Raw genomic sequence first — 17903 nt, 5'->3', positions numbered from 1 at the left:
AAGCATTTGCACAAATAAACGACAAACGTAGTCACTTTGTTGTATCCTTACATTACAAGCATTTACAAGGTTAATATTCAAATAACTAATATCCCTCACTACTTAAATAATACCACAAATTAGCATACATTTTAGAAGACCGTCGAAACTAATAACTTACTTTGTATGAATAATAAGCTATATGGGAGACATAATAGCTGCCATACAAAAACAAAGGGGAATATCAATTTCGCTAACACACAATACTTCCAAACGCAGCCACGTTCATAGAGAAAGAATAAAATGAATGCACACCTGCGCCTACGCATAGTTAAGTTCATAGTTCGTGATTTGTGATACTTATTCATTATGTCCCACGATTATTATGTACTCAACTTATGATTAACTGACTTCGAAAAAGGAAGGCGATTACAGCGGTCGCAACATTTAACTTTTTAGTTCCGATTCGGCACTCCCGAATGTCTCGGGCCGTTGGGCTTTTGTAGCCACCGAATGATGTCGTCAATGAGGCTACTTAGAGGAAGGAAGACCACAGAAAAGATAAGGTCATTTGAAGGGAATTGGTTGAAGGTTGCTATGGATAGAGTGGTATGGAAAGAGATGGAGGCCTCTGTCAGTAGTGGGATAATAGAGGTTAATAAAAAAATATTTATTTGATGTAATAATGTTCTTAATGAAAAGAAATGAAATGTGTATGGTAATGTAAGTGACTCATTTATCAAGTACCGGAATTATTTTGATGAAATTTGGTTGGTGCACTGGAAAGAGACCACCTACCTCATGTGCCACATTAGATTATATAAACTATGTATTCTGAGCGTGCCACTATCTTAATCCACTGTCTCTGAAGTGGGTTGAAAAACATCTTATTTTGTTTTAGGACGGAACACTCTAGAAATAGTTACAGTGTGGTTGATTTATTATAAAAAAATATTTTTTTAAACACAATTTCGGGAAATTACTAGTGGGAGTACTAACGTGTGTAAATGCTATTCTATATATAGGAATCTTAGGTAGATATTCTTGCCTTCAAATTACTTTCAAACTATATCCGTGAGGCAATGACCGTTCAACCGAACAACTTCAATCATTAATTACTCGTACGATTTATAGAACAACAATGCAGTATTTAACCGCAGTTTATCAGTTTTTCCAACGATATTCGACATTGTGACTCTTATTACAAAGAGTTAGGATATAAATTACAATGGTAAGATATCAACAGCCAATGGGTGGAGTTCGTAGATTGAAAGGACCTTGGGATTTGAAAGTGCAGACAGCGACCGGAACGTACAATTTTATTACCTTCCAGGAAAAATCTAGATTACTAGAACAAAAGGTATATATATTGGTACCGGTCATACGATATTCAACAAATGCTATTTATTTTTTAAAACAACTACCTACCTATATATAATACTAATGTTACCTAGTTAGTTTAGACTCCGGGATAACCATATGCATATACCTACCTCATTAGTCAGTTAAGTAGTTGTTACTTTTGATAAAATAAAATACATTGTTTTATCAAAAGAAACGGGTCTGGATGTATTGGTCAGGCTGTTACTAAGCACCCACTCCCGGCCGCTATCCCACTACTGCCCGATACGGGGACTTTTGGCTGCTGGGTTTCCCCCCTGGCCCGGTTCGCCCCTCCTTAGGTAACCTGCTCCCCTCAGACTCCTCCGAGGGGACCATATTAATACCAGGCTTAGTGTGGACGTCCAGTCAACATGGGCCACTCAGCACCAGGACTCCTGACCTCAAACCATCCTCCGATTCCGACCTCCGAGTAGCCGGATTACAGGAGGCGCCACGCTCCCAGTCGACGAACTCGCCGAAATTCATAAACGCATTATTCTCAAAGGACAAAGTATAAAAACGAAAATATTAATAATCCTTTTTCTTGTTTATTTCATTGATATAAATGAAAATCCACATTTTGATCAATTCATTTTCCCTGATTTTCGCATATTTTATCACAAAAAAATATTTTTATTTTTCGCATGTAGCGCCATCTATAATTTCAAGACGGAACTAAGAAAAGAAACTACATCTTACATGCTTTTCATGTATTTATTGTTAGGAAACAATAATACGTTTGAGTAAAAAAAGTATTCTAAATCTAATTTATAGGTATAAAAATTACAATCAACTGCAAATTTGTGCATTCTGAAGCAGAAACATAAATAGACCCCATGAGTTGAGTGAGCTGTGAGCACAGGCTGTGAGTGAGCTACCTTTTTTTCGTGACTTTGACATTCTTCATTCATTTGACAACAGCTGTTCATTCAACGCAACGGAATGACCAATTTTTAATTTACCACCATTGTTTGAAAATCTCACTCATATTAATATCAACGGCGATTGATGTGATTTTGTTTGCGAGAAATTATTTAGCTGATTGTAACTACCTAGTCTACTATAACGATATAATGGAGAGTACAGACTATGTGAAATACACCAGGTAAAGTTGACATTTCTTACTTGAAATGTTTTTGAACTTGCGCGCTGTAATGTATTGATTTTCCTTCCAAAAATAAGTTTGATGGGATGTAAATAAATCATTAGCAGTGTCTGCAGACGCTTTTCGCGGTATTTATTAATAACTGTTCGCTTACGTCTTGGAATTGTGAATAAATGTGAGCTTTGTATTATTACTTTGTACAGACTTAATCTCGCTGATACATCTGAATTGACACCAGTTAAGCCTAGATTAGGAAGATTCGTTGATGTTTACTCTCCAGAACATCTCAATTTGACACCAAGGCCTTCTGTAAGTAAATAGAAAACAATTAAAATCTTGTTTAAAGGTTAGTACTGTTGAATATTTAATTGTATCCTAACATTCCTTTCAGATTGTCCCAAAACTAGACCTAAATGACTTGAGGAATGAAAGCCTTAACTGCTTAACTCCAGAAAAATATTCAGAAACTGATTACAAATGCAGGTAAGTTAAACAAATGACCAACTACTAAAAATTAAAGAATTTAATGTCTTTTAGAATGGGCACTGACTAAATGATTTTAATAAAATTCTTCTTGCATTATTTTTACGTCTGATTATTTTTACATCAATGAAATCTCTTCTTAAGTAAGCCATTTTGTCACTATTTGCCATTATTTATCCTAGAATTGACATTAGTAATATAAATACCCACAGGTAGAACTAAACTAGACATATACAAGAAAAAATCCTAGCAGTAATTTTGCCTCTTGACACCATATATCTGTATAGGAACTATTATAGAAAATAGGAAAAGTATTTCTTATATTTTAACTATACTTTCTATGCATAACACAATGCTTTGTTTATATTATCCCCTAACTAGGCAGTAAGTACTAATGCAGTACTGAGCGAGGATCTGGGTCAAGTCAGCTTATGGACATGTAATTTAATATTGTTTTAGAACGGTCAAACAACAGCCACGCTTACATCATGTATTTAGCTGTTCATTTGATGGCAATCAGAGCTTCCCACGTTTGAACCGCAGGGCCAGACCAATTAGGATGGAATTGGAAACACCAACTAAAGTCAAATCATCCATTGATCTTGTGCGTGGTAAGTGCAAATTAATTCTCATACATATCAATAAACTGACTGATGCATGCCATAATCCCAACTAATATTATAAAATGTGAAAGTAAGTTTGTTTATTACCTCATGCACTATGTACTGGACCGATTTTTACGAAATTTGGTACATGGGTGGAAAATAATCTGGAATAACACATATTGTACTTTTAATCCCGATATTCCCACGAGAACGAAGTCCCAAGGCACAGCTAGTAATAATATATCTGCTTATAGTTTTATAGATTACATCAATTACAAAAACATTGAATATACTTTACTTTCCATGTATTGGCATTGGATTAAATAAAACATACATCTCTTTTTATGGCTTTTCTTTGTACAATAAAAAGTAAAGTTTATGAAGACATCCAATAGACATGTGCAAGAAAGAGATAGCAGTAGTGTCATATAGAGAGAGTAAATTCACATACTTTTACCAACAAGCCATAAAAAAAAATTAATATTATTAGTCCATCCCAACCATTCTGAGAACAGATACAGTCATTTATGATTTTCAGTGGATGGTCCAAATGGTCTCCGGTTCAACAGTTCACTCACGGCGGGCGACGTCAGCGGGTCACCAGCACAGTCGCAGACTGACAGACTCCAACAAACCATAAATTTGAGCAAGGCGGTCTTCACGATAGAACCCAACTCTTCTAAAGTAAGCTAATTCTACTTTATGTGACCTCATTTGTAGCTTAGTTTGATCTAAGTTGCAATCTTATTTTAGAATTTTCGTTTGTCACAGTTTAGTCCCAGTTAGCCCCAAAGTAAATTCGAGACTTGTGTTAGGGGATACTAACTCAACAATACAATTTTTTTTCCCCTGACCTGTGTACATTTCCTTTCAGATCCTAATAGTGAACAATAAAGCATGCTCGCTATTGGGCTACTCTTCTGGAGAGCTGTGTGGGCTTCGTTTCTCAGACCTTCTCCGCAATAGAAGCTGCAAGACATTCAGTCTCCATGAGCCGGAAGAAGCGGACGGAGCAGAAGATGGTACCAATGTGCTTCTAAGTGGAAAGGTAATCTATACCAAAGTTTAATATTTTTTTCTGCTCTCAGCGATGATGTTTTTTATATTATTGTTTACTGGTTTTAAACAAAGTTACCAAATAATATCAGTTGATGAAGAGAAAGTGACTTTATAGAATGAATGAATATTGATATAGACGTATAAGCTACAAATAACTGCATCGTGTTTATTACATTTTATTTGCGAACCCAGCGAAAGGCGCTTCAGATATCACCAACAAGAATGAAACCGAAAACACAATAGAATAAGAGAGAGATGACATGATAATATTACTCTTAACTAAATAAATAAATATATTAGGACAAAACACAGATTGAGCTAGCCCCAAAGTAAGTTCGAAACTTGTTATGGGATACTAACTTAACAATACTATATTTTATAACAAATACTCTCGGTTTACTTTCGATTCACTTTATCACTGCGCCACCGAGGTCGTCACATTAGTTTAAAGTGAATAAATTAAAAAAACTTTGGTTTTGCAGGTAGTAGAATTGCTCGCAAAAGACGGTTCTGGAGTTCAAGTGTCGTTATGGATTCGACAACTGGATAGTGATGGACCATGCTTAGTGGTAGCGGAGCCGGTCAACTGCAAGAATGTTATTGTAAGTACTGTTAAATTGTAACACAAATACAAGAATACATTTGCCATCCACATAATATACATTACACAATAACAACAATGCACTTTATATAAACTTTTCAGTGACACCTCCCTCTCTCCAGTATTAGATCGTCGAATGGGGTTTCGGATTTCAGTCTTGTGACACCTAGAATACTGCGAGCTACTGATAGAATATTACTGATCTTGATATGACAAACATAATATAACTTGATATACACCATAAAATTTTAATTATGCCAAAAAAATTCAAGGTTTAATATTAATGACCCCATTAATACATGTGAGTAATCAAAATTTAATATTATCGTTTATCACCAAAGTTATTGAAGTTTGCGTTTATCCCAAAATATCAATGAATTTATGGACGTAGTTTGAAACTCCAAGTAGTGTATCGTGTTCTCTCGCTCTCGCGTGCAATGACCGTGAATAAAAAAGAATTGCAAAAATTTATCAATGGAAATCGACTGTGTGAACCGCTGCACTGAACCTACCTTTACTATGAAGCATAGTAGTCAGGTGACACACTCTAAGTATTATGTAACTACCTATTATTATTGATTTTTTCGGATACATTTTGGTTTTCGACTTTTTATGTTTTGACTATGCACATATTATCAGTAATAGGTACTGATAGCCCCATTTTATTTTTTGGCATAATTGAAAATTTATGGTGTATGATATGTATATAAACATTGTTAGCTAACGGTGGAAGCGGACAGCGGGGTTATAACCTCAGTTGAGGGTGAACACGCGGCTCTGCTGTTCCAAGCGGAGTGCGCGGAGAAGTTAGTGGGGCTGCCGGTGGCCTCGCTCATACCCTCCATACAACTGCCCGCGTACGATGCGCCCATTACCAAAAACTTCTCCAAACAGAAGGCTACAGGTTCGAAATTAAAATTTACTACTATTTATCAATTATTATAAAGTAACTGCGATAAAAACAATGCCAATTTATCACTTCCAGGTAGAAGTTTGGACGGTGGTTGCTTTCCCTTATGTCTGTGGATCTCGCGGGTCGAAACTGAAAATCCTTGGTCTTCCATCAAAAGTACTAAAGACAGGCAACTGTTTGAAATTAATGTCAGGGTAAGATCATTATAACATTATAAGATCATTATTACCTAATTTTTAAAAATATATTGATTATTATATAGAGGTCATGTTATCATGTTATCTTTTCTTTTGGTGACACAATATAAACTTCTATCTAATCAGTGTTGGTCCCTATCATGCGAGACCTTCGCGTATAATTTATATGCATGCCAGAAGGGCTTCTGGCATTATAGGAATGTAAAAATAGATACTCTGTTTAAATTAATTTCTTTCGATAATTCTTCTCAGCAGCGGTCGTTCAAAAATGCTAGTAAAATTTATAAATTTTAGAAGTGCCATATAATTTTAATTCCGACGTCAATAAGCGTTGACTTAATGAAACAAATGCCAGCAACTGCCAGACCTTCGTCATAGTATAACGGTTAAAATTTTCAGAAGCCCAAATGCTTCTAAGAGTTTTATAACCTCTCGCAGGTAACATACAACGTAAGCGGCCTCCTGGTTGTCGACGAAAGTGGCGTCATCACCGCTTGCAACCACCACTTCGCTATGTTGACCTTCGGGAAACCTTACTCTGAAGTGGTGGGACATCACATAGAACATGTGATCCACAACTTCTGCAGGGAAGCCGATATGGTCAAGGTGCCAGATCGGAATAGAGATATGACGCTGTCGCCGGTCAATAATGACAACAATGGATCAGGTGAATAATGACTAATTTTCATTACTGTACTAGTGACATCAAAATAGTTTCGTTTCACATGTGAACGTAAAGTTTTACTACACATATATTCCTTACGATCGTCTCATAAACTCGTTCAATCCGGACATAATTTTATACGTTTCGATTATGGCATTGTTGTCAGTTTATCCAGTATGTGAAATTTTGATATTTTTCGACATAAATTATAATTAACCGAATGTGTTAAACTTGAAGCCTATTTTTAAACAATAATGAAACTTAAAAAATATACTAACCCGTCGATCGCAGAATCGAGACATAATATAAACAATTGTATTATCGGCGCATTCGCACCGGTTCGTAAGGTAGACGTTAATACAATATTAATTTCAGCTTCGGACACAGACGAAGACTCGTGCGGCGCTTTCAACGGCAGTCAGAAGTCTGCGTGCATGTCGCTCAATGTTCACCCGTCCACGCTCTCCGCCGCGAGGGACAAGTCCTCCAGCGCCCTCTGTCTCGACAAGTCATGTTCCCTCGTCACGCACACCCCCACCCCCACACAAGACATGGTCTCGAGCATTAGCACCACTGAACAGAGAAACGACACGTCAGCACTACCCGACGTCGTTTCGGGAATGTCCGGGATTTCCATAGACGATGAAAACTATTGCCACAGTAGCATATCGAAATCTAGATCTGAAAATATCTTACGCTCAGAACACAGCAACCCGATTGTGAAACATACGAAAACTAATGAAAAATCCGATTCTATATATTACACGTCGCAGCATTCACATGAAGTGACACCCGCCGGCAACACGCCAAGAGTTAGATTGAACGATCCGTCGTTAAGACTGTCTTTCGATTCCAGTAAATATAAGGCTATGAAAAACAACTTGCCGGGGCAAGTGATGAGGGACGATAAGAGTAGTTTGTCATTGGATTTCTGTGATTCTAATGAGACTAGCGCGGATTTCCTAACGCCCATTAATGAGATGCCGCCGCCGGGTTGTGAGATAGAAGACTTGCCCAAACATAATGGGAATTACAGTATTATTAGCACGGACAACGATTTGGACACGCAAACTGAGTCGGCGCCGAGAAAAACCTATGATGGTAAGAATAAATAATACATCCATACTAATATTGTGAATGTAAAAGCCTTGTCTATCAGTCTTATCTCTTTTTATTCACGGCTGACAACAGGTGGGCTGATTTTGATGAAATTTTGTTATATCCAATTATGCGACTCAAACATCGTCGGCGGAACTGTGCGCAACAACTAGCGATTTTTATACCATTTAATTACGACAAGTTAAAACAAATTTTAATTTCACTTCGTAGTTATAACAATCAAACTTCTTTTGTCTCGTCGAGAGTCCTCGAAAGTATTAATTGGTAGCTGCCAAGTCGCTAACGAGATAGCTGTTATATTGTTATACATATGAATATCGTAATTCTGTTTTTTCAATGTGCAGAAGAAGCGCCAGAGACTCCGTGCGTAGCTAAACGTCTCATACGAACGCTGGTGACGACGTCGACGCCGCAACAGGCGCGGGGCGCGAGCGGCCGGGTGGGCGGGGACGGCGACAGCGGGGTCGACTACCCGCGGGATGGCACTTACAGGGGGGTGGTCATACATCGAGATGGCACCGAACTCAGTAAGTCTAGTTTCGTTTTTTAACAGTTAAATGACAGCTAACTTTTGAGTGGCACATTTCTTGACTGACAGTGCGCGCCATACCAACGTCAAAATTCTGGCGAATTCGCTGATGTTATTTTTACAGTTTTTTTATGTGGATGACAGCATAAGAAATTATTATTCAACACACTGCCTCGTAATATTATAACACTAATGTTATTGGTCGTTTTACGTGCATTGATATTCGGCTTTACTATAGCGCTTGGCTGACTCGCGCGAAAGTCTTGTATAGTTATATACTATTAATAGCGTAATAAGGCTAATAGCATGTTTTATAAAAAAATTATGCTTACATATTTTTACCTTACCTTTTCACGCTTTATCTACTTAATCAATTCTTCCCGAAATATCTCATACATATAGCTAAGACTGCAAGAAGTAAATAAGCAACCTGTCATTTCGTAAAAAAAGTACTGTTCACACACGGGTGAATCCCTTAAATGTCAATAACATAAAACATAGAGTGCAGAGAAGTAAAGATACCATTTGTCATTTCGGGGAAAAATACTATTCACACGCGGGCGAAGCCTTGGTTAAACGCTAAAAACATGTTCCGTGAGATTACAAATTAAGTTGTAAAATTTCCCAGACGTAGTGTATACGGTGTCAAGCATGCAGCTGAGCAGCGGACGCGTGCGCTGCGTGTGGCTCGGTGTGTCGCTGGACGACGCGCCGCGGCACACCACGCTCGCCTCCAGCCAGGCCTCCACCGCCGACAACTCGCTGGTCCTGGTGCGTAGCTTATCCAACCAACCAAACAAACTTATCCACAAGTTTGTTGCGCCTCTTCTTCTCCTACGCTTTGGGAGTCGGCGGTAGACTTTAAGTATGTCTTTTTATTGTCGATAAGTGTTGTATATCATCCTAAATTGAATAAAGGATTTTGAATTTGCTAAGTCTCATGTCCGATTACTCCATTATTTTGAGTTTGACGTCCGTCGACGGACAAGGCAGAAATTGTATGGTCGTCGTCAGTGTCAAAACCTATCTAAAAAAACAACGGAACGGCAACGCGCTATGTTAACGCAAAGGACCCGGCTCGGGCGCTTAGACGATGGGAACATGACAGTATGGAAAACAGTGACACCGTCATACCATTTTGACGCCATTTAATGAAAAAATAATGTAACATTTATACTTCATACTGAAATAATGTATTATTTTTTATATGTAAATCACACATGCAACATCGCTAATTGCTAGCAGGTTCTTATTGTCTACTAACACATCTACAATAAATTATGATATCTGCTCAAGTCTGCTCACTTCGGTATCTGTGTCGTTTTTCCATACTATTTGTCTACACTTAATTAGATTAGATTTTAATGTAGAACCTCAATGATCTGAAGTAAATTATCAAAAGTTGCTATCATATTGCAGGAACACACTTGCAAATACTAAATGTTGATGGCTATTGCACGTACATGTAACCCGTCCGTATTAATTAAAAACGTAGATGATATTGCATAATATTACATCTTAATGCTTTTTTTCTCTACTCCTTTAAAAGCTTGCTCCAGCCTGAACTTGCAAATCACATTTAAAAGTCGGATAACAACATAATATTCCCATAGAATTTCATTCTGGTATAGCTTAATATGTATGTTTTGTACCCACAGGGCAACAAATCCGTGAGCAGTAGGCCGCAATCCATGTCTCTTATGAGTATTGGCGGGGAAGAACAAACGTCAGGCGAATACAGCAAGCATTACGTCACGCTCAAGCAAATTGGTAAGTGTTTCTCATCGGTTTCTCTATGTTTCTCAAACATGGTTTATTAGAAAATACGGCACCAAATATTATTTCATATTTTAGCTAATTATCAAAGTGTTTCTCACAGTTTGTCATTGGTTTCTCATTAATATGAAGTATACTCCATACAATAAATTACGCTTAATTTTTTTTAAATATTTCCAATTAGTTTTTCTATGTTTCTCACTGGCAATCTAACATAATAGTCTCATTGTCAATGAGGAACTAATTGAAAACAGCTTATACTTCTGTTTTTTCACCGTTATTATTTTGCCTAAAAACGTAATAGTATAATATATACTTAGTTTGTAATGAATCTCCTAAGGTAAAGGCGCGTATGGCTGCGTGAAGATGGCGTACCGTCGGTCGGACCGCCTTCTGACGGTCGCCAAGTTCATGCTGAAGGAGAAGGTCGGCGCTCAGTTCTGGACCGACGCCCCTGACGGACGAAGACTGCCGTTGGAACTGAGTCTGCTGTTGTCTCTCAGCCATCCTAATATTGTTAGTCGCTTATTTAACTAAAAAATCCTGATAAACGCATGCCTTTCTTATTGTTTAACCTTTAGGTTTTCTATTTTTTCTTATTTAACCTTTAGGTGACTTGTACCATTGCTGGGCAGAGATGGTGACAAGTGATAGCCCTTGATTTAGCCCTCCCAGCGTGTCGTTGGGAGCATTCCTCCCTCCCAACACCTCTCACTCCCCCACCATTTTCCTCCATGCAGGCGTTCGAATTTTGACTGTAGGAATCCAGTATTATAAATATATTAGGACAAATCACACAGATTGAACTAGCCCCAAAGTAAGTTCGAGACTTGTGTTATGGTATACTAACTCAACGATACTATATTTTATAACAAATACATATATAGATAAACATCCAAGTCCCGGGTCAATCAGAATAAGATCATTTTCCAATATGACCCGACCGGGGATCGAACCCAGGACCTCTCGGTTCAGTGGCAAGAACTTTACCACTGCGCCACCGAGGTCGTCTTAATATTAATAATAGTATTAATAGGTCAAATACATAAAATAAACACAAATGTGGATCTCTCGTCATATAGATTAATTGTAATTTTTCAAAAATATCAAATTTTTCCAGGTTAGCGTAATAGACGTGTTCGAAAACGAGAAATACTTCCAAATGGTAATGGAGAAACATGGCGCCGGCATGGATCTGTTTGAATTTATCGAACGACGACCCCGGCTTGATGAGCCGTTGCTGAGTTATATATTTAGACAAGTATGTATACAATAAAGTTTCATCAATATGTGTCTAATACAGCATTGCGTAGTCATAGAGAAACATATGAATTCGAATTCGCCGATGTTAAAACTCAGGCTTCTTATTTCAAGCGAAGGCAGAAGCTGAATAGTATTGTATCCCACTAAACTAAAAACTTATTACTAATTTTATTAGAAAACGAAAACGAGAGGTTCTACAATATGGCTGCGACATATAAAAAAGCCGTGGCAAAATATATCGAAACTTTCAAATTACATCAAATACGGTTCAGCGGCTTGGCTCTTCTCTTTCAGCATAACAGAAAGAGACTTTCGCATTTAAAATATTACTAGCGACACGGCCCGGCTTCACACGTTCATAAACAACAGTAAACTACAACAGTAACTAAGTAACAGGGAAAATCCGTTGCGTGGTTTGATGATGCGGATGGCTTTGTTTATACTAGTTAAGTATACACCAAAGTACTATGTTACAGATCGGCCAGGCAGTAGAATACCTCCACTCTCTCAACATACTCCACCGCGACATCAAGGACGAGAACGTGATCATAGACAACAAATTCCACGTGAAGCTCATAGACTTCGGCTCGGCCACGTTCATGAGCAAGGACACGCTGTTCTCCACGTTCTACGGAACCACAGAGTATTGCAGTCCGGAAGTTTTGGCTGGGAATAAGTGAGTTACAGTCTGACTGTATTGTAATGAATATATGTGTAAACGAGGGTGATTGGATATTTTTTAGGCATATGACAGAACATTATTAACATATCATAAGACACATTTTTGTTTTGTACTCTTGTTTACGGTTGCCCGAAATCCAAACATCTATACATTATAGATGCTCGCTCGTTTTCTGACAAATATTTCTTACGATCTTATATATATTCTTAGATCTTAAATTCGAAAATGTTTAGAGTTTTCTACCTTATCGCGAAACTTGTCAATAAATACCAGATAATGATTTGCTTTTCAAAAGAAGAGAATTATCATACCCCAGTTGTTCTCAAATCGTTAGAGAGCGTTTCTCAAAACGTTTCGAACGACGCAAACGCGCTGTCATTACAATTTTTCAGATTTTACCAAAGACAAGAAGTTTTACTATCTGATTTTATAATTAATCTGTAATGTGGTCAATTTTAAGAATGATTGATTTTGGAAATGATTCCTTCCCCAAGAAAATTTACGAATCGTAGGTAATGACAGCGCGGCCGCAACGATCGAAACGCTCTGATAGCTCGACGCTAACAATTTTAAGGTGACTGAAATTAAGGTATATTCAGCAATTGATAGATCTTTTGACATGACAAATCATGCTCCGGTGTGTAAAATTCCTAACGTTTCGCAGATATGCGGGGCCTGAATTGGAGATGTGGTCGATGGGCATAACTCTATACGTGCTGACCTTCTTCATAAACCCTTTCTTGGACATCGAAGATACGATACAGGGACCTCTGCAGTTCCCACAACTAATTTCTGAAGGTAATCTTTTTTATGATGGAAAAAACAATTCGTCTATTACAGCTCGTCATTAGTGAATTCTATCGTGATAATCTATTAATCACTTTTTTTCTCAAAATAATTGAACCGACTTCAATGTCACTGAAAATCATGAAATAAAATAAGGCCCCACTTCTTGAATGATCGGTTTCCGACCGAAGGAACACTTAAACCTATTTACAGCACTGGCATTGTTTCGTTTTGTTTGTGTTACTTTTAACTCTCTGACGACAATAAAAACTTGTGGCAAAAATTATATTTTTTGTAAATGAAGTAATTATTTCAGATTTGGAGCAGCTGCTCCGCTGGATGCTGTGCAAGGAGCCCTGCAGCCGCTGCACCGTGTCGCAGCTGATGGCGCACGCGTGGATACGGCAGCCCGTCGCTATTTCACAATATATCTTCAGCGACATCGTTGATTGCGGTATTGTTATTGTTTTCATCAACGGCCCTGTTTCACCGCTTTCTGTCAAAGTATCTGATAGTCTATATGTAACATATTGAACAGATAAAAATTGCGTTACACAAGTGTTGGTTAAGGCTAACTGCTCAATCACATTAGGTAGATTTCTAGCAGTTAGCTTATCTGTCAGATTACACTATTATATTTTATGAGAAAGTGTGAAACAAGACCTTAGTATTATTTATTAATTTGTGTTAACAACAATTTGTAATTGATTGCTTAATTATTTATTATATTACAGACCGTCATGAAGCCAATCCTGAGATGTACTACACCGGGAGCCTAGGAACGCCTCGAAGTGGGTCTCCCGTATCACTTAACAAAGGTAAAGTACTTTGATGTGTGTACAGTTAAAGTAAATCAAATGGTCGAAGTTAATCACTTAAGTTTTCACTTCAATTCGAAACTTCAAATTCCGGGAAAACTAAACAAACTTATTTCCCAAATCTGTTGCTAAAAGAAAGTCTATTGCCATAATTATCACTGAAACATATTGAAGCACTGGTTTCTATATGTGAATTCAAATATTTTTACAATTTTTTATGACATTTATTTATCTCAAAAAAGTTGCAATGCTATTTCTATATAATTTTCAAATATTTTGGATTTGGGCTATCTAAAACAAAATTTTATGCAAAACTTTATTCAGTCACATTTTGGGTCAAATTTTAAATCATATACCTATAAGTTGACCATTTCGCAATGCCCACTGCTGAAGAAAAATAATTTGTTTCCAGAACGTTCAAATCCATCAGAAGCGGTACAGCCGTCTGATGGACGAGCGGTATCAAGGGACGAACCCAAACGTAACTCCATACTCCACGCGCTCTCCGCGGCCGACAGAGATGCCCACTCTGACAACTACAGCCTTAGATCTTCTGCTGATGTGAGTATTCTGAACCTTATTACCATGGCATAAGACTTATTTTCAGTACTCTTGTGGAAGGGTTTACGGTGTCGAGATAAGTTCAAACGTAACTCCATACTTCACGCTTTATCCGTAGCCTACAGAGTCGCTCACTGTGACAACTAAAGCTTTTAGATCTTCTGGGTATTCTACACCTTATTACCATGACATAAGGCTGTTTATAAAAAAATATTTCTTAATTACTTTCCAGATACTAGACATTTCATCAAAACCCGTGTCAGACGCGGCTCTGACGGACATAAGTTCTGACGCGACCGGGCACGCCGCCTGCGACATCGACTACGATTGCGACCACTACGACTGCGACAGCTGGGACGAGTGCGAGCAGGACAGCTTCTCTTAAACTGAAACAGAAGATTTTTTTAACAGATACCACCAAAGATAAGTTTAGTGTACGACTAAGTCCCGCGGCCCTCCGCGCGTAACTGTACATCACTACCAGATCAATGTTGTTCCACCGTATTCACTCATTGTCATAATGGATAACAGTAACCAGTGCCGTGACCAGTGCCTAAGCAATCAGGCTTAGGCACTGATCTGTGTAACGTAACGTATCGGAATCAGCTGATCCCCGACCAACTCGGCATCAATATAGCGTAGTAGGGGGGATGGCATAACATAACCTAATTACGTTATTAACGTTACTTCAACAACAAAGAAAATAATTGCTACATGAGGTAACCCATCAAATACTACGTCCTTGAAAAAGACAGCCTACGACCGTAGACAAAAGCTATTAACGCAGAGCATGTCTCATCGTGTATTTCTAATACGCGTTTGTCTTTTTTGTATGAGCAAAATGGAACAGTTAGCTGCTAGCTGCTGATATTTGTAACGCTTTCAGTGTGACAGCTATATTCAATGTAGCTAAAAATTTGAATAACATCGACAAATAGACTACAGAGAAATCTAGCGTATAGTGGCGACCTCACCCATGATTGTGAATTTAGTTGCACTGACGCAGGATGTATGCGGGCGATATATCTTTTGATTTTAGAAAATAATAGAGTAAGATGCGCTAATATTGCTCTCAATCTACTAGTTTTTCAAATATTAATAAGCAAGGACGCAATATACGTCCTTTTAATTATTATAGTGTGTAAAATTGCTTGTTGCAATATTTTAAGTCCGAGTTAAACCTACTATTCTAAATATTTCCAGAACTGAATTAACATTTATACATCAGTTTCATGTGATCTCACAAGTTTAATCTTTAAAAGTTCGATCTTTTTTCCGAAACCTTAAATTTACTTCCTTTATTGAAAACTTAGAGCGAGTTTGTGTTAACGTTATGTATATCGGGATCGAAAACTTTCTATTATACTAACTTTCTATTATAGAGCTATTCTTTTGTCAGTGGAGTATTTGCCACACCTTTCTATCCACGGCTTTACTTATATCTTAAAAGGGTTCAATTCCAACCACGACCTAAAACATTCCATGGTGCATATAATTTTTATCTGGCTGAGTGCTGATATTTCGAATAATTGTGGTGTCTTGATTTGATAAATGTCTTTAAATAATAGAATATAGAAGAGGGCGCTGTGTACTCTTGGCTGGCAACACTGTGCTTATATCTTTGTATTAAAATGGCGTTCGTTGAAAGACAACGGTATTCTCTCTATTTTGGTATAGACAAACTGTATCAATATAGATACAGTTTGTCTATATTACACGTGAATGTAACGTAAATTGCAGTATGATATTGAAACATTTTCCACGATAAATTTATTCCAATATTAACCCCCTTCACCTGAATAGGCTTAAGATAACAATTGCTTGCTTAAAATTAGGTAGAACGGATTGTGAGTCAGTATTATTGTTTCAATTTTAATTAGAATCTAATTTCCATTGATTGATAGTTTTAGAGAATCGACCAAGCATAGAAAAATAGGGATTAATTATATCTTAAAAGTTCGATTACATGTCTTGTATGATAATAGCTATACTTATAGTTTTTATATCTTAATTAGACTTCCACAATTAAGATCAATGTGTTTGTTAGATTTTCAAAATATTAATTTTATAGTAAAAAGCCAAAGCTTTAATAATCTGACAGGTTTCTAATTACATTTAAAGAGTTATGTCCAAGTACTTTTTCGTTGTTATTTCTGTGAATGGCCAAAACAGTATGAAAGTATGGTTGTGGTAAAGCCATGAAGAGACATTTTATAGAATTAAAGTAAACTCAATGTTTTAAAGTACTATTAGCACCTATTAGAGTAAATTATAAATTATTTTATTCAATTTATATAAGAAACACTTGTTCTTTTTATAATCACATGAAGACTATTATGACATTAGACTATGTTTTAACAAAATAAATCTCATCAAAAACATGGTAATCTATCGCGAGAAATTAATGCGCCAATATACTTTACTGCTTATAATAATAAACTGGAAGAAAATCTGTAATTAAAAAATATATACACGTAATTGCTTTAGAAAAAATATGTAATAAATCTATGTATATTCGAAGTTATTTTATTTGCTGATTTTGAATTTTAATATAAAAATAAATTTGTATACCTACAACTAATTTTCTAAGAAATGTCATTGTTGGTTTTTTTTTTGACGCATGACGGCGGAATACCATTTCTTCCAAATGCTCTCCTAGTTCAAAATGTTATGTCGTGATGTTTTTGTGCGTTACGTGCTTAATTTGTAAAATATTCGTAGTTTTAATAACATTGTAAATATCATGAAGTTGAATACATATCTGTGTTATATATTAGTTATTGAATGTTAAATTCATAAAAATATATGGTGTAAAGGTTTGAATCTCAGTTCTATCGCTTTTATTGGATATAAAAATTGTTTTGCACACTATTATTTATATTACCAATAATCAACAATGGGGTCTTCCCAGCTTATATAAACTAAATAGGACTGCAGTGCAAGTTTTTTAAATTAATAAAACTGTCCGTTTATTAATAAATGTTATATACCTATGTTCAATTTAAACCTTTATACCAGTCTTATCAATTACAATTGTATTCAGAGTGCATAGGATTATATTTTTGTAGCGATTCCTAATGTATGTGTTGACGGTATAATTATTTTATCGGTAATATAGTCTAAGCGTCCGTTTCTCTACTAGTGCCTTACAGCGGACGGCAGGTTACGTTGCTCATGTAAAACGCTATGACCATTCATTTAAACTACCATTAAACGACTCAATTACCAAATATTTGTCTCATTATATTCTCCAAATATATTTCGAGTTTTAGTTTAGATTATATACATTATAAACCTTTCTATTGTATAAATGGAATCTCCAAAAAAATCCGCATCAAAATCCATTGCGCAGTTTTACAAATATAAGCATACATATGGAC

At 36.7% G+C, this 17903-nt stretch overlaps 1 protein-coding gene across 1 annotated transcript; it reads left to right on the top strand.

Moving 5' to 3' along the window:
• The first annotated feature begins 2266 nt into the window (after positions 1–2266).
• Positions 2267–16669, top strand: Pask (PAS kinase). Its single transcript, XM_053759633.2, has 22 exons — positions 2267–2467; positions 2671–2776; positions 2859–2950; positions 3410–3561; positions 4094–4239; positions 4430–4603; positions 5097–5216; positions 5936–6119; positions 6201–6322; positions 6764–6992; positions 7365–8090; positions 8453–8635; positions 9266–9408; positions 10296–10407; positions 10754–10929; positions 11534–11674; positions 12153–12352; positions 13023–13156; positions 13461–13598; positions 13879–13962; positions 14375–14523; positions 14756–16669. The coding sequence occupies exons 1-22, from the start codon at positions 2436–2438 to the stop codon at positions 14906–14908; spliced, it is 3696 nt and encodes a 1231-aa protein (XP_053615608.1). The 5' UTR covers positions 2267–2435; the 3' UTR covers positions 14909–16669.
• The last annotated feature ends 1234 nt before the right edge of the window (positions 16670–17903 follow it).

Source organism: Plodia interpunctella, chromosome 2 (assembly GCF_027563975.2).
Source record: "Plodia interpunctella isolate USDA-ARS_2022_Savannah chromosome 2, ilPloInte3.2, whole genome shotgun sequence".
In the NCBI taxonomy this organism is placed as follows: domain Eukaryota; kingdom Metazoa; phylum Arthropoda; class Insecta; order Lepidoptera; family Pyralidae; genus Plodia; species Plodia interpunctella.
This window is presented reverse-complemented; position numbering and strand designations above follow the sequence as displayed.